The following is a 20,052-nucleotide window of genomic DNA, read 5'->3' on the forward strand; positions in this document are numbered from 1 at the left end:
ATAATTTAGAAAAAATTATTTGACTGGAAGATTAATGGAAGAGAGAATATTAGGTAAAGGAATTTGTAGAATATGATATATGGTTCAGTGTTCAGATTTTTAGTTCTTTTTAAATTCTTTTAACTGCATTTCAAAGTGATTTTCATTCATTCATTTACTCATTGTGTTAATGCCATTTTTGTGTTGCTATAAAGAAATACCTGAGGCTGGGTAATTTCTAAAGAAAAGAGATTTATTTTGGTTCATCGTTCTGCAGGCTGTATAGGAAGTGTGGTGCCAGCACCTGCTTCTGGAGAGGGCTTCAGGAAGCTTCCAGTCATGGTGGAAGGCAAAGGGGAGCCAGGGTATCAGGTGGCAAGAGAGGGAGCAACACAGAGAGAGGGGGGAGGTGCCACACCTTTTAAAACCACCAGATCATGTGAACTCACAGTGAGAACTCACTTGTCACTGCAAGGATGGTGCCAGGCCATTCATGAGGGATCCACCCCTAAGATACAAACATCTCCCACCGGGCCCCACCTCCACCACTCGGAATTACATTTCAACATAAGATTTGGAAGGGACAAACATCAAAACCATATCACCCATTAGATATTTATTCAGTCTTTCTAGTTGCTGGCACTCTATTAGACGTTAGGACTACCCAGAAGAAAGGCCTGGTCTCTGAGGTCATGGCACTTAAAATCTAGTAAGGATAAAATATGTGCTGAAGGATGTGTAAGCCGGTTGAAGAAAAGAGGGCCAAGACATTCCAGGACAAGGGAAAGGCAAGAGCCAGGAAGGTAAGGACACAGGCATTGACAGAACTGGGAGAGGACTCGTTCTTCCAGAGGACAGTATTGATACTAGAAAGTGCTGAGAGATTTGACTAAAGATGCAGGTAGAGGCCATATAATGACTGGCCTTGTACAAAGTATTAGCTAGAATTAAGTTTGGCTGAATACCCACAATAATACGGGCTTAAAAGGAGACAGGGGTTCATTGCTTTGTCATTTAAAACTAGTCTGGGCAGGTGGTCTGGGCTGCTGTGCATCAAGGACCCAGATTCTCTCTGTTTTTACTGCTCTCTGTTCCAAACACAGCTAATAATTAGCACAACATAGTCCTTTAAAATAAAGGTGGTTTTATTATAAAATTCTAAAAATGTACTTTAAAGTACAGTCATGAGAATACTGCATAAGTAGAAACGTGTCTTCATACTGCAAACAATCACACAGATTTTATATTGTCCATGGAATTAATACTTAAAAAAATTCTTCTTTTTAGTTAAGAAGAGTCTTCAGAGCACCATTATTCTAATAGAAGTTATTTTGCATATCAGAGTTCATCTTTGGTCTGCAATTAAGAAGCAAAATATTTAGAGCTATCAAGAAGTCTTACACAAGTGAAGAAGACTTACATTCATTTGTTAATTATTTTCCTGTAAAGATGAGAGGGAGCCAAGCTGCTGCTAGAGGCTTTTAGGGCCTGGGACTATTTCCAGAGGCCCAGAGTCAGCTAAGGGTAAAATCACACTGTGTTTCATAGCCTACTGATAAGGAACCCAAACATCCACGGGCTGTACTACTGTAAAGGCCTCATGTTATGAACAGTAGTGGTGAAAGACTAGGATAGACAATGAGCAAAAAATAAAAGAAGCTATCATTCTGGCCCCTAACTTCTACTAATCAGTGGAAGAAACTGGCTGGGTACCTCCTCTCAATCACGTAGATGAAGATAAATAACTGAGCAGGAGTGGAGCAAGGAAGCTGCCAGTCTCACTTAGAGCCAAAGTGAAAAGTGTTCTGATACCAAATCACGGATTGGTGAGGGGGAACCTTTTGATTTGGCAATTCTTGTTTTATCATTGGTTTTAACTGATTTTTATGGCCTTGGAGCACTGACAGAGTTAACAACGATGACGAACCACCTCTGAGGGCCAGTTGGTTAGTGGTTAATGAGTTCTATAAAAAACAAAGACAAAAATAAAACAACCAAAATTCTGATTTGTAGCATGTGCTGATTGTCATGGTGTAAATACTCCTATCAGGATGATTCCAAGCTACCAAAAATTTAACTAGTATGCAAAATTCCTGAATATTTATCAGTGAGCTCATATAAGCTGGTTCTGTCACATCACTGGGGCCAGCCTCACCTTAATTCCTTTTACACCTCCTTGAGAGGTAGACATAATAATTGCCAAATCTGCCTTCTTGTCTTTGGTTATAATACCAAAATTTTGAACTTGTCCATTCAGAAACCTAATTATGTTGCCTAAAATGTTAAGTCAGCATATGTTACACACACACACACACACACACACACACACACACATATACACTCTAGTTTATGCAATTTACATTCCTTCAAACAAACAAAAATCATAATCAAAGCAACAGTCCCCTGCCACACTATAGCTTTATATACAAGCACACACAATCACAATCTGATGATGAGAGATTGGTTTTTGCTTTGCTATAATCCAGCTAGATGATTTTGAGCACAATTCCTTTTTGGGCTCAGTTTTGTTAACCATAAAATGAAGGCATTTACTGGATGACTTCTAAGGTCCTTTCTACCTTAAAAGTCCAGATGTGAATCTGACTTTCATTTTTATCAATGAGATCCTTATGTAGTGGTATCAACTGAGATGACTTTCAAATGAAGAATTGGAAAACATCTATAATCGTGGTTACATATTTTTCCTTCTCTAAACTGGGATGATGAACTTTGCCAAACTTATCTCATGAGGAGATGAGGGCATCAGATGATACATATGAAAATATTTTTCAGACTGTAAGCATCCATTCAAATAGGGTGTGAGCTGGATTCTCACATTATAAAAGACTTCCCCCCACTTTGCCAGGGAGCTACCATGTCTTCTCAATTAACTGCATTGTAGCATCCTTTCTTGAGCACTGCTATCTTTTATACCTATCTCTCTGGCAGACTGAATTGCTTGGAGACCTCGAGAGGAACTCAAATATTTGCTGCCTGATTGAATGACTATAGGAATAAAAGCAAGTTTGGATCAATGTTAGTTTTTACTCTGACACTGGCCATAAGCTCAGTTCTGGTTACCTTTTTCCTATGGCAAGTACAAGGGAAGAGGTCGTCCTCAGTCTGTGGTTCTACCCTTTTCATGCCCTCTCGGATTTGGGGCTCACTCACTTGTAAATTGGCATATTCCTGTTTAAGCAACAATATAAAAGCATTCCTTATAAAACACTTTATATCCACCCAATGAGACAGGCTAGAATATATGAAGACTATGATTCATTTAACTCATGTGTGTCAAACTGTGATCTGCATAGTCCATCATACATACCAGTTCTGAACATCAACAGTAGAGCATCTGAGAGGAGGCCATCCTTTGAACACTGGCTGCCTATTCCTAACAGACATCTCTTTATTCTATCCTAAATTTCCATGACTTTTTTTTTTAACCATCTTCTGCCTCACAGTAAAAATAATTTTGCACACAATCTTCCCTAGACTGAGAATGTGAAGACAGAGACTATTCTGCTTTCCTTATCATGGCTTGCACAAGCCTCCATCACCATCTTCATTTATCATGTGCTTACTCTGAGTGAAGCACTGTGCTAAGTACCTATGCTAAATGAATGAACACTGCCCCATGGATCCTTAGAAATTCACATGGTAAATCCCCCCAGTTTATTCATTTTACACGGTTTGTCCTCTGCTTCCCTCCATCAAGGGAAGGTTACAAAATGGGGAGGAGCCAGTACAGGCCAGAAATACATCAACTTTGATCTGTAGCAGAGCCTCAGATATGGGGCTCAGTATCTGCAACTGTGAGATAAAAATCTTAATCTAGATCTAGTACTATTATTAGCCAAGAACTTGTTTATTACCTGATTTTTTTTTTTTTTTTTGAGACAGAATTTCACTCTTGTCACCCAGGCTGGAGTGCAGGGGTATGATCTCGGCTCACTGCAACTTCCACCTCCCGGGTTCAAGTGATTCTCCTGCCTCAGCCTCCCGAGTAGCTGGGATTATAGGTGTGCACCACCACACCCGGCTAATTTTGTATTTTTAGTTTCACCATGTTGGCCAGGCTGGTATCAAACTCCTGACCTCAGGTGATCTGTCTGCCTCAGCCTCCCAAAGTGCTGGGATTACAGGTGTGAGCCACCGCACCCGGCCTACTACCACATTTTTAAAAGAGTCCTTTAAATCGTCGGATATGCTTGATTACAATCTCTAAATGCTTCGGTCCATGGAAATAATTTCCAAGGGAAGTCATGGCTCATACGGAGTCAAGACAAGAGGCCCAAACACACCTGGCACTGTTTAGACAAAGAAATGGTAAGGCAGCAGCAATGTAACACAAAGAGAACATACAAATCCATGCACCGTAACTTTGTAGGATCAGAGGCCAATTTCTTAGTCAAACATCACATAGTTCTAATATTAATAGTTTTCGATTAATATTGTAACATTTTCCATTAGCTAATCTTTGGTTTTCAACTATTTTTTTATGATTACTTAATATTTGTCTCTGATTTTCATCTACAGAAGTATATATATCTCCCTATAGTAACATATGTTTAGAAATTGTTAAGTAAAATATTATTTGTTCTTAACATGTCTACTTATAAGTTACGTGATGATTTTCTTGGAAAATACTGACCTGGAAAAGTTTGAAATAATAACAGAATATGTCATCGCCCATGAGATTATTTCTTGCAAATTCTTGTCCTGCTTTTGCTATCTTTTTGGCCTACAGGAAGAACAATGACAAAATCCTGTAATAGAATCCATTTTTCCCATGCAGGCATCTGCAAACTGCTCTTCAGAGTATGTATACGTTGGGGCAACTGTGGGAAATAATATCTTTGGGGGTAGTCTCATGGTAAAACAGAACATTTAACAGAGTACGTTTGTTTAAATCAGAGGGAGGTTTCTAAGACTTAAAAGTTTGAGAAGTCATATTGGACCTTCTAGAACTAAGCCTCTCCTGGAGAGACAAGGTTGTACACCAAGCAAACTGACGACTTTGTAAACGCAAGATGAAGGTTAGCCAGCTGCCTTCACAAATTTCAGGAGACAATTAGCTTAAAGTTTATTGCATTCCATCCCTCTTTATTTCCGTATTTATGGCTGCATCTACTTCTGAATCAATCCCTCATTTTAACCTGGAGCCTGTTAGTGACTCCTGCCAGACTGGCCATCTTACAATTTTCACATTGCTAGTGGAGGCAATGCTTGTGGCTCAGAGCAACCCTACTTGAAAGAGAAAGTGTAATCAAGGCCACAGTTTAGCTTTTTGTTGTTGTTGTTTGAGACGGAGTTTTGCTCTTGTTGCCCAGGCTGGAGTGCAATGGTGTGGTCTCGGCTCACTGCAACCTCTGCCTCCCAGGTTCAAGTGATTCTCCTGCCTCAGCCTCCCCAGTAGCTGGGATTACAGGCACCCATCACCACGCCAGCTTATTTTTGTATTTTTAGTAGAGATGGGGTTTGACCATGTTAGCCAGGCTGGTCTTGAACTCCTGACCTCAGGTGATCTGCCTGCTTCAGCCTTCCAAAGTGCTGGGATTACAGGCACGAGCCACCGCACCCAGCCTAGCTTTTTGTTTCACATGCAGAGTGGAGAGTTAATGTAAGATGCAGTGCCCGCTGTGTTCAGCCTAGGAGAACTGCCGTGCCATCTATAGGCAGGCAGCTTCCCATTTACAGGCCAAAGTCTATTACGTGAACATCCTGGATGCTCTCCAGGTACAATACATTTCAAAAGGACCCATGATATTGGGAAACAAGTGGAAATAAGCCTTCAAGGAGACTAACCTTACCTCTTCATCGTGATCTTTCGCCCATTTAAGTTTTTCTAGCAGATCGCTCAGGTTGCTCTTAACTGGAATGTAGTGTTTCCAGGGCTGCAGCTCATTGTAAAAATGTTCATAGTAGATGGAGTCCTGCTTCAGCACAACACTGTCACCAACTAGCAAATATGGCAGGCGATAAGCTGCTACAGTGCCATCGATATTTATTTGATACTTATGCTGCAAAACAATGGTAAAGTCTAAGAACCTCCATTAAATTTCCTTTTCTCCACTCTATTCTCCTTCCCATCCCACACACAAACCTCTGCAATCCTCAGACACAATTTGGTCAGCTTCCACGCTCTGCCTTTGCCGTTTAGTAAGTATTATTAAACAACAGGTTGATCTAGAGCTAAATGCTCATTTTGATGTGCTTCTCAATTTTACAAAGGATACAAATCTAGTGTTGAAGCAGCGAATACAATCATACTGCTGTCCTAAGGCTGCAACATAAGGAAGGATGGATTCATTTGTGACTTTCTGTAATTCTCCTGCTACTTTATTGATTGCAAATGTGCCCCTAATGATGGCATATTCTGAGCCATGTTAACCGTATTATTTATGTATTTATTTTGAGACAGAGTCTTGCTCTGTCACTCAGGCTGGAGTGTAGTGGCGTGATCTCAGCTCACTGCAACTTCCACCTCCCGGGATCAAGTGATTCTTGTGCCTCAGCATCCCAAGTCGCTGGGATTAGAGGCACGCACCACCACGCCCAGCTAATTTTTGTATTTTTAGTAGAGATGCGGTTTCACCATGTTGGCCAGGCTGGTCTCGAACCCTGGAACTCAGGTGATCTGCCTGCCTTAGCCTCCCAAAGTGCTGGGATTACAGGCGTGAGCCATCACGCCTGGCTAACCGTATTTTTTAAACACCCAGACATATGTCTTAAAGAAATTAGCAAGCTCTGGAGCAAGAACACCTATGAATAAAAATATTCATAGAACTGTGGTAATCTATCATCTTTAGTTGCAGAAAATTCAACAGGCAGGAATAAAGCCAAGGCAGGATGGAGCACCCCTCCACTGAGGAAGGTTGGCTAGTATCCTTTCACTTTGGTTATAATCATTTCTTTCAAAAATCTTTGGGATATGCATATAGAAAAATACTGACAATTCAACTTTAACATTGAACAAGGTTAACATTTAGGTCAACCTGCCTCAACAAAACCCATCAAAAGAAAATTTGGTCATCTACAGGGCAGACAGAACTCGTTAATCACTTGTCTTCCCACATACAGAGGACAGATGATGACCTTTTTCCCACCTCTCTCTCTACCATGGGGGACTTCAGAAACGACTCCACGGTCTAAAGAGCAGGGTGCTGCCCACTGCCTTATAAAGGGAGTTGTTAGAAAAAGGACTACTCCCCAGGAACCATGCGGAATCCACATTCTAGACACAGAAAGCAAACCCTAATTCCCAGGCAGAACATTTGGATGAGTTTCACGTCATTCCCCCGAGAAGGCCTGGTAAGAAACAAGTAGTTTATATCTTCCTTATTCTGTTGTGATAACATGGCTCTGGGGAAAAGTATTTGTAAAATGACTTACATGTAAGTATTAATAAAAACATATTTGGAGGTGACATGTGCTTATCTCAAGGGTTAGCTGGAAAAAAATTATAGCTCTATCCAGGCTCCAAACTCCCTTGATGCACATTTAATATCAAGACTGGGCAGTGAGGGCAGACCCTGGTTGCCAAAACAGTCCCCAGCACCCCCATGCCTCAATATTTGCTCAATTTTGTGCTAACTTCTCCCACCTCTTGTAATTTGCAGGCCTCAATTTCCCTTCCCAAAGCACTACGTACAAATACATTAGAAAAACAAAAAAGATTAGCTACTGATTAAGTCATACCTTGAAGAAATCAAAAAATGAAATGTGTTTCACAATGGGACCATACAGGTTTTCATCGTGTTTAAAGAAGAAAAAGTTGGTGAAAGCAGCGTCTATGAGTTCCGGGTGTTTTCTACTGAGTTTAACCAGCTCGAGTCTCTCTTTGCGGCTGTCTCGCCCTCTCCAGACGGCAGTGGAATTTTTGCTTTCCCAGGGAGGACCCGTGTTAGCTTGCACGGACATCATATCCAGACTTACCCTAGAAGACAAAGTGCAACAGATTTTCCTCCCAAATCATCATATCACAAAGGTTGTTGCAAAAGAACTCACCAAAGAAAGAAAACCGAGGCTCTGGGCCAACCCTGACTTATCTCTCACCGGCCCATGGTTTCCAGAACAGAATCAGTCAAATCGTACGTAGGCATCACGATATCCTTGGAATCTGTGGAGCCACACCAGGAAAAGATTGGATGGATGTTTGAATTGGATTTCTTTTTTTCCAAAGGCCAGTCTCCCAAATTAACAAAGAACTCCACATCTGGCATCTTCACCTAGAAAAAACAAAACAAGGAGCTTATTCATATTTCCTGCATTGGATAATACATTGTATTTGTCAATTTAAATTTGAAATTGCATTAATGAAAGGCCAATGTTACATGTTTCAGGTAATAATAATTACCTTGGTTTGAATAGTGGGCAATGTTTCAGAATATGGTCACATGTATAAGTATTCTATGCTCCCTATGAAAGGGATGAAACTGCAAAAGTAATCTCTGTTCTAATACTGCGAACAGCCTCTAAGATGATCAAAGAGAAAGAGAATTATTGGAAAATAATTTAAAAAATAGCACTTGGGACTCTAACCCTAGTTTCTTGCTAGTGAGCCAGATGGTTCCATTTTAAAAAACATACACCAGGTAGGTGGTGGGACCAGGATTTGAACTCAGGAAGCCCAACACCAACAGCAACGTAGTAAGTTTCAAGCTATGCTTCCTTCCTCTACTGGCAAATGGCATGAATATGTAAAGAGGATATGTTTTATCTAGTCACAGAAAATGTTTAGAGTATTTACAAAACAACAGATATACATTTTTAAGGCCAGAAAAGCACTGACCAGTCTGAGAAGCATCTTGAGAAACCGAAGTCCTGAAGAACATTCTCATTTTCCCATGGATTGACAAAGAGGAGCAAGAGAAGTATGACGGTACTCTGATGTCTTAGTTTAAAGGAGGCTTAATATTGATGCTATATAACTACCTACATTCAGAATTAACAGACTGTAAGTGCTTTGAAATCTTGAAAAAAAGGCATTATGATTTTCCACGAGTAGTTTAATCAAGACATACATGCAAATTATTCAACAAATAAATATTATAATAGATTACAAATAAATATACATTTGGTAAAAATGTTGGTAGAGTCTTTCACATCCACCATTTTGACATTACTTTCAAACCATTCCACTAGAACCCAACAAAAGCCCATTATCCCAAGGAATGGGATTCAGTACAAGGCAAGTCATCTTTGGACTCAAAGTTAGTTTAGTACCAAAATAATTTTATGATGAGGCATTTTTCTTTCCTCTATAAAATATCGTGTCCCTGCAAAAGATATGCTGAAGTCTTAAATCCCAGTGTCTCAGAATGACCTTATTTGGAAATAGGGTTGTTGCAGATATTAGTTATCATGAGGTCATACTGGAGTAGGCTGGGCCATTAATCCACTATGCTGTGTCCTTATAAGAAGAGACCCAGAGACATGAGGAGAGAAGCCCACGTGATGACAGAGGCAGAGATGGGAGGATGCAGCTGCAAACCAAGGAACACCAAAGATGGAGGGCCACTGCCAGCAGCCAGGAAGAGGCAGGAAAGGAAAGGAAAGGATCATCTCAGAGGGAGCTGGCCTCCTGACACTTTAATTTTTTTTGGGGGGGGACAGGATCTCACTCTTGTCACCCAGGCCTTGGGAGTGCAGTGGCGTGATCTTGGCTCATGCAGCCTCGACCTCCTAGGTTCAAGCGATCTTCCTGCCTCAGCTCCCCATTAGCTGAAACTACTACAGGCTAATTTTTGTATTTTTTGTAGAGACAGGTCTTCACCATGTTGCCCAGCCTGGTCTCAAGCTCCTGGGCTCAAGTGATCCACCCGCTTTGACCTCCTAAAGTGCTAGGATTACAGGCGTGAGCCATGGCACCTAGCTGAGACTTTGATTTTGGACATCTGGCCTCCATAACTGCCAGAGAATTACATTTCTGTTATTTTAAGGCTTCCAGTTTGTAGCACTTTGTTACGGCAGCCCTAGGAAACAAACGCAGATACCTGAAATAACAGAAAGCTTCAGAATAGTATTATCATAAGGCTCCAGAACAGAATACCCTGATAGTGTTATAATTTGTATTTTGAAAAATTATCCTGTAAAATCTGGGCTTAAATTATCTATTACAGCTAAGAGAAAATATATACTTACCTTTCTAGTCAAAGAAAGTAGTATGGCATCCATGAAAATTCTAAAACCTACATGTTCACCATGAGTCTTGATATAAACCTAAAAGAGAATTTACCATGTATTATGTTAGTCTAAAAACACTGGCAAACTTCACTGAGGAAAAGCTTGTCACCGTGCTCATTCGAATGATGTTTATAAAATGATTTAGCTAATTGTAGCCAAATGTTCAAAACAAGAAAAAAAATCACTAAAACAAACAAGCAAAAAATCATGTGTTGTACCTTGTTATCCTTTAAGGTGTAGTGACATAGGCTCTGCCTCTGTCCAAATCTTTTTGGGATTTCTACTGCAATCTTTTCTGGATCCACAGCAGGGAAATGTGCCAGATCTCTCTGAATCTGAGCAATGGTTTCAGGGCAGTTCATCTCCCGTAGCCAGGCTGCACTATCTTGCAGAGGACAGTCACAGTTCTCATGGTAAACCGGCCCTATTTACATAAGAATAACAAAGTACAACAGTGATCATTTCACTCAGCATTTGAAACTTGTAATAAATATCTATAATGTGGCTTCATGAATTTTGCTTAGTTACATAGGAAGAGCATTTTCATTGAAAACACATTTTAAGAGAATTACAGGCCAGCAAGGTTGGCTCATGTCTGTAATCCCAGCACTTTGGGAGGCTGAGGCAGGAGGACGGCCTGAGCCCAGGAGTTCGGGACCAGCCTGGGCAACACAGGGAGACCATGTCTCTACAAAAAATAAAAAATTAGCTGGGTGTGTTGGCATGCACCTGTGGTTTCAGCTACTTGGGAGGCTGACGTGGGAGGATCACTTGAGCCCAAGAGGTTGAAGCTGCAGTGAGCCATGTTTGCACCACTCCACCCTGGGCAAGACAGTGAGACCCTGTTTCAAAGAAAAAAAAAGTAATGCATTTTTACTATACTGGGGCATTGCAAGTAAGTCAGCCTTCTACTCTGACAGCTCTTCACAGTGAAGTTTTGTGATATTTTCATAATAAGGTCTACTTTGCATGAGTTCAAAAGAAAGGAAATAGAGGCTGGGTGCAGTGGCTCACGTCTGTAATACCAGCACTTTGGGAGGCTGAGGTGGGTGGATAACTTGAGGTCAGGAGTTTGAGACCAGCCTGGCCAACATGTTGAAACCCCATCTCTACTAAAAATACAAAAAAGTTTAGCTGGGTATGGTGGTGTGTGCCTGAAATCTCAGCTACTCAGGAGGCTGAGGCATGACAATAGCTTGAATCTGGGAGGTGAAGGTTGCAGTGAGCGGAGATTGTGCCACTGCACTCCAGCTTGGGGGACAGAGTGAGACTCTTGTTTCAAAAAATAAAAGAAAGACAACAGATACTTGGTTTATGTCTATGGTAATATTACAGCTCATTATTCCTTATGTTTTGCAGACTGAAGAATAACCAAATACTGGTAAAAGGGTATCAGAGGAGCATACCTATTTTAATGAAAGACAAAAGTGATATGATTTAATATTTTGATGGTCTGTTATACAAACAGGTTCTTAAAGTGTCTAAGGTACTTTTCTCAATAAGTAAATCATCAATAACAGCAAAAATAAACAAGGAACTGCTATTCTTTTTTTTTTTTTTTTTTTAAGAATTATTAAGGAGGAAAAGTAGGCTGGGTGCTTGGCTCATGCCTGTAATCCCAGCACTTTGGGAGGCTGAGGCAGGCGGATCACGAGGTCAGGAGATCGAGACCATCCTGGTCAACATGGTGAAACCCCGTCTCTACTAAAAATACAAAAATTAGCCAGGTGTTGTGGTGCGTGCCTGTAGTCTCAGCTATTTGGGAGGCTGAGGCAGCAGAATCGCTTGAACCCGGGAGGCAGAGCTTGCAGTGAGCCGAGATTGCGCCACTGCACTCTAGGCTAGCGACAGAGCGAGACACCGTCTCAAAAAAAAAAAAAAAAAAAAAAGCAAAAGTAGCTGGGTACAGTGGCTCACGCCTGTAATCCTAGCACTTTGGGAGACTGAGGTGGGCAGATCACTTGAGCTCCAGGGTTCGGGACCAGCCTGAGCAACATGGCAAAACCCTGTTTCTACAAAAAATACAAAAATTAGTGGGGCATGGTGGTGAGTGCCTGTAGTCCCAGCTACTCATGCAGCTGAGGTGGGAGGATTGCTTGAACCCAGGAGGTCGAGGCTGCAGTAAGCAGTGATTGCACCACTGCACTCCAGCCTGGGCAACAGAGCGAGACCCTGTCTCAACAACAATGGCAACAAAAAGAAGCAAAAGTAATTCTCAAAACAGTCCACTTCACTAATTTTATAACAAATTAATTACAGTCTGCACTGAGGTTTTTACTGTTATTCCTTTTTATAATTCTCAGATCCCACCTAACCCAGGCAGTGGCTGACAATGGAATATCTTTTTAAGGTTTAGTGGGTGATACTGTACCAGGCGGTACTGGCAGAATGTAGGAAAGGAACCTAGACACTCTTAAAAAGTGTTTACCTTTTCTTACTTCTCTGCAGAGTTCACAAAAATAAAAAAAAAAAGTTTACTTTTCTTGGGGTTGTTAAGGGGGGACAAGATTTCTGCCTTTGTATATACACTGCTTCCCTACTGTCTTGTGGTACTGTCGCCTGTAAGAGGGAAGGAGATGGTTCTAGGTAATAAAACTGTACTCTCATCCTATATAAGAAACATCAGAATGGCCGAGCATGGTGGCTCACACCTGTAATCCCAGCACTTTGGGAGGCTGAGGCAGGCAGATCATGAGGTCAAGAGATCGAAACCATCCTGGTCAACATGGTGAAATCCTGTCTCTACTAAAAATACAAAAATTAGCCTGGCATGGTGGTGCGTGCCTGTAATCCCAGCTACTTGGGAGGCTGAGGCAGGATAATCGCTTGAACCCGGAAGGCGGAGCTTGCAGTGAGCCAAGACTGCGCCATTGCACTCCAGTCTTGCGACAGAGCGAGACTCTGCCTCAACAACAACAAAAAAAGAAATGTCAGAGAATTTCTCTGGGAAAATGGCATTGGAACAAAGACAAACAACCACCAATGTGCTCCTTGTCTTTCGAGCTATCTCCCTTCCTGAAGTGATCTACCTAATTTCAATAACACTTATCAGTTACTTAAGTCGTATATTTCCAATTAAGAAAGTATCATATATGAGCATGCACACAGCTTGATTATTCTTGCTAATGTATGTCTTCGCGGAGTAAATTCTCTACTTATATGTCCCTTGCTCTTTAGCAAATCAGAATTTCCGTTCAAATCTTGAATGTCTTTTTACCAGGACTCATAACTTAGCTTTCAAGTAGAAAGCCTTTATTTTTTTTCTTTTAGTAAAAAAAAATATATATATATATATCATGCCAAGTTGTTTTTGTTGATGGAATAACATATTATTTTATTCAAATACTGCTGTTATAAAATTATATTCCAAATTACCTTTTAAAATATATGGGGATTTGGCCACATGTTGCCCTTGGAATTTAACTTCCACCTTCAGATTTTTGTAGCTTGCATACATTCTGTATCTTACTATGAAGGACCCATCTTTTCGGTCTAAAACCTGGACTCCAACTCTAGTGAATTGCTCCTCTGGTGCTGAGACTTTCACCTGGAAGACCTTTTCGCCTGGAGAAGATGTGAATCTGTGATGAAAAGGCGATGGGGGAGATAAACAGATTTTAACGAACAAACACACAAAGGTTATGCTCTTCAGTCTGGAAACTTGATTATTCTCCTCCACATTCTTCCTCTAACATATGATTGCTTCTTTTTCTCTTATGCTTTTAGTACCAGAATGAATATGATGGATCAGAGATTTAAAAAAATGAGGATGACAATGGCCAAGATAACATGAAACAGTTTCATTAAACAGTCACAATGGAGTACGTTAAGACTATTAATCTATATAAGCATAGAACATACTCATGCATTCCATATGGAAAAATATTCTTACTAACTTATTTCATGCCATCACATCTGGATATTTGTGATCAAATGGTGCTCCCAAAGATAATGATCTTATTTTGAAAAATCTCTGCCAATGAATCTTTACAATATCAGTATTATAAATCACACTCAGGCCTGGCACTGTGGCCCATGCCTACTATCTCAGCACCTTGGGAGGCCAAGAAGGGAAGACTGCTTGAGGCCAGGAGTTCGAGATCAGCCTGGGCAACAAGGTGAGATCCTGTCTCTACAAATAATAATAATAAACAAATAGCCAGGCGAGGTGGCACACACCTGTAGTCCCAACTACTAGGGAGGCTGAGGTGGGAGGATAGCTTCAGCCTGGGAAGTTGAGGGTACAGTGAGCTGTGATTGCACCACTGCACTCCAGACTAGGCTAGGAAGTGAAACCCTGTCTTAAAAAAAAAAAAAAATCACACTCAGCCATGGGCAAAAGCAAAGTAGTAGGTAGTGTATCATCTTTTGCCAAATAACAAAATTTACAACCTGCCTTTTACTTGACAACCTTTTATTCCAGTATTTTTTTCTGTATGAAATACACACGGTCAGCATCCACCAATAATAGAGACAATCATTTCAGAAGTATATGAATTATAAAAATAAGTTTTAAGTATGATGTTAAAGTATTAAATTCATTGGAACAAAATATTTGTTACAATCATATAGGAGATTAATACTTCGATACTTTCCTTCCGGACTCTGAAGTTTCAAATAGTACTTCATTTTTCTTTTTCAGTTTCAAAACATGCTTACCTGCAGATGTCTCCTTGAAAATCGAGGGCCGCACCAGAGAAAGATGAAGCCCATCAAGTCTCTAACAACTAGGTTTAAATCCCTTATAACAGCTTATGCGAAAAGTAGTTAGAAACAGTATTTCCAGCAAAGTGGAGGGACTTTGTCTTGCCCTGATAATGTGGGAATCTGAATCAAAATTGCTAGGAGATTATTTTATATGTTATATACAATACATTATATTGCATATATTGTAATTCGGAACAATTTCTACAGCTACAGAGAAAAATTGGTAACCAAATATCCTGGAATATAAACTGCTGTGGAGAAACGAGTTCTTGGAAAGAAAAATCTTAAAGGGAGAAACAGATTTAACCGCCATCCAAAATAGGTAAGGAGCCGTTTCTCGACTTACTTATTCCCTGATGTATCCACTGCCTGAATATAGAAATAGCGGGCGGGAAGGACGACGTCTGCTTTTAGCCCGGGTCCCCATATTTCGCTCTTCTCCGGGCTCAGCTGCCTTTCTCGGCCGGTCTCGGCGAGTGCTGGAACTGTCGCCAGAAAGAAGCAATAAAGTAGCAAAGTGCCAAACATTTACAAGACGGACTCTCGAAATGATCCACCGATAAGTGAAGAAGTGTAAGAGGTGGACAGAAGCAGCCGAGCCTTCGGCAGGGACCCGCCGGCCGATCGCAGCAGCCAACGAGACTGCAAAGGGTGCCGCCCGGCGTGCAGGGCAGGCGCGCGGGTCTCCGCGACCCCAGGACAATCAAAGCCCGTGCCCCGGCGCGCCCAGGTGAGGGTCCCCTGGCGTTCTGCTGTCCCGGCCGAGAACCGCGCTGCTCCTCTCTCTCAGGACAATGATGAACTTGAGTTGCTCCTGCCACTGGAGCATCATTTGGGAGCGAATCCGTCTCAGGTTCCAGCCAAGGTGTAGGGCGAGGGGATTGGCCCGTGCGTCGGGCCAGGCTCAGTAACGCCTTCTCCAAGTGGATGGCGGGGTGGACACGCGTCCCGGCGCCCCGGGCTCCTTGGGATATGTAGTTCGCGACAGGACGAGCGGAAATACTGCCAGGTTTTTACCACCTCTCGCCCATTTATTTACTTTTCGGTCACCGCTTTCGGGGGACAGATAAACACCACAGATGCCCATCAAAGGGGCGCACGGGTCTGGAGGCGCAGCTCAGGTTTTTGCGTTGGTCACCCTGCCCTCCGCACGTGCAGAAGGCAGGCATAAAGCACCTTGAAAGGAAGGTGCTGTCAATGCTATCCGACGACCTGTCGCCGGGCACCGCAGCATCCTCGCGCGCTCCGATGGGACGAGGAACGCCGGCCCCAGGGTAACAGGAGGCGCCTCGCCGGCCGCGCGCTGGATGCTGTGATCCAGGTCCGGAGCCGGGTTCCGCCGCGGCCGCAGCGACCCGACCCCACCCGACAGGCCAGAGGTACCCCGGGGCGGGGGGCAGGGGCCGAGGTGGCGGCCGGCTGTGCGCTCTGAGCGCCTGGCCCTCCGCTGGGCACCTGGGCGCCGCCAGCCCGGCCTGCTGCCACTCTACGCGCAGCCACCTGGGCATTCAAAATTTGTACTTAATTCGATACCGGCCTGGGCTGCCAGGGGTCATCGCCTCTCCGGAGCCCCGTGGCGTCCAGATGGAGGCCACTGCATGGGTGCGCGCTCTCCCGGGAAGTAGTAGGGGGAAGAGCTGGGTCGCAGGGGGAAGAGAAGCGCCAGGGAAAGAAGGGCCTAGCCTTCTGGTGAACAAAGCTCGATTAGGAGGTGTCCATGTGGATACCGGTGACCCCTGTGCGGCCGTCGGTCTCCACGCCACGCTGGGCAGGGTCCGGGAACCAGCGCGCAGCGGCCGTCGCCTTCCCCTGCACGCCAGCACTCGGGTCCGGGCCGCCGCCAGGAGTCACAGGCTCACCGCCCTGGTCAGCTCGGCAGTCGGACCCGGAGCCGCCTCCTCTGCCTGCCTCCCCCTTGCCAGCTGCCCCGAAAACCCAGAAGAGCCGGTGGCTCCGAGCCAAGGCGGGCCTGGTCCGGCGCCAGGAAAGGGGGTTTATTTCCTATTTTCTTTTGTGCAATTGTCATTATTAATGATACTGACTCGTTTACTCAAACAGTCGAATCGGAGCCCCAGCTCTTAGCCCGGATGCAGCAATTGCCCGTGGGCCCCCTTTAACACCGACAGCGTCCCCGGGGCCCGGGGCAAGCATGTTCGAGGCGGTCACCCCCAGGCCTCGGCGCGCTCCCCCTGGCGGAGAGCCTCGTCTTCCGGCCGGTGAGGGAAGGTAGAGGAGGGAGTAGGGGCGAGGAGGCCTCGGCGGCCCTTGGGCTCTGCGGGCTGGGGACTCGGGGTGCCCGCGACACGCGCGGAGGCGCGGGCTGGGTTGGCCACGGGCAGGGAGTGCAGCCGCGCTCCTTCCTCTCTGCCCGCGTCGCCTCCGCGCGCACTGGTTCTGCGCGGCGGGGCTTGGCCTGCGCGACTGTCTACTCCGTCCCGGCGGCCTCGGAGCCCGGCCGAGCGGCGAGCTTGTCAGAGGACGGTGGTGGAAACGCTCCCGGCCTCCCCAGGGGCGCGGGCTGGAGGCTGGCGCCAGGCGCGGAGGACTCCCGGTATCTTTTGACAGGCTGGCGCCTCGGCTCTGGGGACCCGCAGGTCTGAAGGGGAGGAAGGGGCCTGGAGGGCGCGGGAGGACACCGGGTGGGAAGGGTGGCATTAGCTCGGCCGGGGGCTATGCGCCTCTGGTTTCGCCCTCCCGCGCATATTCTACCCTTACGAGGTCACCGGAATGCCCCTGCTCCTCAGTTGCCTTCTATACAGGATATCGATCAGGGTATTTTGTTATACGAAAAGGCTTTACTGAAGAGGTTTTTGGAGATGTTTGGTTCTCTGATAAACTTGATACTTGAGAATACAGACAAAATATAACCTGAAAAGACTATAACCTAGGCGATGAAGATTGGCTTTACAAATGGACGTTTATTTTACAGAACACTTCGTTCAGTGACTTTGAACAATCATGACTCTGGCGGTGCTTTTTAAACTTGCCATTTTATAAATTTTTGCTTTGCCTACGAGCAAACCATATTTCTATTGCTTATGACATGATTTTATGAGTAAGCTATTAGTTGAGCCTGAGGTCCTGCAGTCATTCTTAGTAAATTTTTTTTTTTTTTTTTTTTTTGAGACGGAGTTTTGCTCTGATCGCCCAGGCTGGAGTGCAGTGGTGCAACTGCAACCTCCACCTCTGGTGATCAGCGATTCTCCAGCCTTGCCTCCTGAGTAGCTGGGCCTACACGCATGCGCCACCACGCACGGCTAATTTTGTATTTTTTTATTTTTATTTTTTTTTAGTAGAAACGGGTCTCACCATGTTGGCCAGGCTGGCCTCAAACTCCTGACCTCAGATGATCCACCCGCCTCAGCCTCCCAAAGTGCTGGGATTACAGGCGTGAGCCACCACGCCGGCTTAGTAAATCTTAATATAGCAACACCTCACTTGCCTGGAAGAGGGAACCGCAATCAATCAAAATGAGGGCCTACAGTAATGCCTGGCATGATGCAGACACTTAAAAATTATCTGTTGAATGAGACGTCTACAAATCCTAGGCCCTGGGGATACAATAATCTGGAAAACCAGACTTGCAGGATGCAGACGTTGATCATATGAACAGATATGCACAGAAGTTAAGTGTAAAATTGCCACCTGGTAAGACCTGTGTGAGGAAGGTACTGGAGTCTGTACTGGGTGGCCTGGCCTAGTTTGAGAAGCCAAGAAAGTTTCCCCCAGAAAGTGACATTTGAGCTGACATTGGAAAGATGAATGGGAATGAGCTAAGTAAGGGAGACAGTATTGGGAGAACCAAAAAGTAATGTGGAGCTTCGGGGATGGGGGAAGGGAATGAGACAGAGCTAACCAGATAGATCTAGGGACCATCAGGAGTTGGCCTTTTGTTCTAAGAGCAGAGGCTTTCAGGCAGAGGAGTTCTGTGATCATATATATGTAGCAAACTTTATTTTCTAATATCTCTGCACAGGTCAGGTTAGAAGTGTCAACTCACTGGGAATAGTTTATAAATAGAGAAACAAAAGGAGATAAAAGATGAGTCAAAACAGTGACAGCTGCAGCCTATTAAGTGGAGGGACAAACTGCCTCTCTATAGCTCAGTATTGTCTATAATGATTCTGTTATTAGTATTATCAGTAATAAATTGTGCTTAGTGTACTTTAAGAAAGCTAGAATCTGAGCATGCAATAATAGAAGCCCCCTTGGCCTCTTGGGGCTCTCACTATAGTGGAGAGAATAGACGTGAGACAGTGTGGAAAGAAAGTAAACACTAGCAGTGTTTGGGTCATGGGATTTGGGTAATTTCCATTTTCCTGTAATATCTTTTGGTACTTTGCATTTTTTTGTAATGTTTTACTTATAAAATCTATGAATATTACATTTTCAAAGAGAAATTTACATATAGTTTCCAATGAGAATGTTTCATGCCCTTGGATTTTAGTGACAGTCAATATAAAATGCATCCTTATATTGATGATCTTCATTTTTTTTTGCTAAAACTTCGACCAAAGAGATCATCTTGTTCCGTGACCATTATTTAAAAGCAAACAAACTAAAAACACAAACAAACCAGACTGTTACTTTTTTCTCTCTTTCCTTTTTTTTTTTTTTTTTTTGAGACAGAGTCTTGCTTTGTTGCCCAGGCTGGAGTGCAGTGGTGTGATCATAGCTGACTGCAGCCTCAAACTCCTGGCCTCAAGCGATTCTTTTGCCTCAGCCTCCCAAAGCATAGATATTACAGGTATGAGCCACTGTGCCTGGCCCACACTGTTACTCTTTTTATTAATCTAGTGTTGTGTTCTACCTTTAGCTTCCAGGAAGCTTACCCCCAACTTTCGTGCTTAAATGCAGTCATTTCCCTTTGCCTATGTTTTTGATAAGAATATTCTCCATGGCTGGGCATGGTGGCTTGTGCCTGTAATGCCAGCAATTTGGGAGGCTGAGGTGGGAGGATTGCTTGAAGCCAAGAGGTCAAGACCAGCCTAGGCAACATAGCAAGACCCTGTTTCTTAAAAAAAAAAAAAAAAAAAAAAAAAAAAAAGGTTATTCTATATATGTTCCAAATGAGCATACTTTTACAATCCCTGCCAGGTGCAGTGGCTCATTCCTATAATCCCAGCACTTTGGGAGGCCGAGGCCGGCAGATCACCTGAGGTCAGGAGTTCCAGATCA

The 20,052-nt window shown here is 43.6% G+C and overlaps 2 protein-coding genes across 31 annotated transcripts in view; one reads left to right on the forward strand and one right to left on the reverse strand.

Moving 5' to 3' along the window:
- Positions 1 to 1,103: 1,103 nt before the first annotated feature.
- Positions 1,104 to 15,787, reverse strand: POGLUT2 (protein O-glucosyltransferase 2). Of its 2 annotated transcripts, XM_004054709.5 has the most exons (10): positions 15,221 to 15,787; positions 13,543 to 13,748; positions 10,386 to 10,591; positions 10,126 to 10,203; positions 8,038 to 8,210; positions 7,681 to 7,918; positions 5,793 to 6,002; positions 4,634 to 4,723; positions 3,061 to 3,168; positions 1,104 to 1,335 (listed from the first exon to the last, which is right to left on the reverse strand). In XM_004054709.5, the coding sequence occupies exons 1-10, from the start codon at positions 15,400 to 15,402 to the stop codon at positions 1,318 to 1,320; spliced, it is 1,509 nt and encodes a 502-aa protein (XP_004054757.1). In that variant the 5' UTR covers positions 15,403 to 15,787; the 3' UTR covers positions 1,104 to 1,317. The 2 variants fall into 2 exon arrangements, with proteins under 2 accessions (XP_004054757.1, XP_055216666.1); XM_055360691.2 differs by lacking the exons at positions 10,386 to 10,591; positions 13,543 to 13,748; positions 15,221 to 15,787 and adding an exon at positions 8,774 to 8,916.
- BIVM (basic, immunoglobulin-like variable motif containing) overlaps positions 15,786 to 20,052 on the forward strand; it is a 42,551-nt gene continuing 38,284 nt past the window's right edge. For 4 of the 29 annotated variants that reach the window (XM_019039702.4, XM_055360696.2, XM_019039701.4 and 1 more), the window contains exon 1: positions 16,286 to 17,468. The gene's annotated coding sequence lies outside the window, so the exon portion shown is untranslated. Of the gene's footprint in view, positions 17,469 to 19,503; positions 19,622 to 20,052 lie in introns of all 29 variants that reach the window. The other 25 variants (XM_063697508.1, XM_055360699.2, XM_019039703.4 and 22 more) reach the window with 17 other exon arrangements.

Source organism: Gorilla gorilla, chromosome 14, assembly GCF_029281585.2.
Source record: "Gorilla gorilla gorilla isolate KB3781 chromosome 14, NHGRI_mGorGor1-v2.1_pri, whole genome shotgun sequence".
Lineage (NCBI taxonomy): Eukaryota > Metazoa > Chordata > Mammalia > Primates > Hominidae > Gorilla > Gorilla gorilla.

Bases quoted from the DNA above. Each gene is read 5' to 3' on its own strand.
- POGLUT2 (XM_004054709.5), bottom strand. From the start codon at position 15,402: ATGTTTGGCACTTTGCTACTTTATTGCTTCTTTCTGGCGACAGTTCCA. The intron at 8,211-10,125 runs GTAAGTATATAT...TGTTTTTTCTAG, and splicing joins TACTTTCTTTGACTAGAAAG to GTGAAGATGCCAGATGTGGA. The intron at 3,169-4,633 runs GTCAGTATTTTC...TTGCTTAAACAG, and splicing joins ATTATTTCAAACTTTTCCAG to GAATATGCCAATTTACAAGT.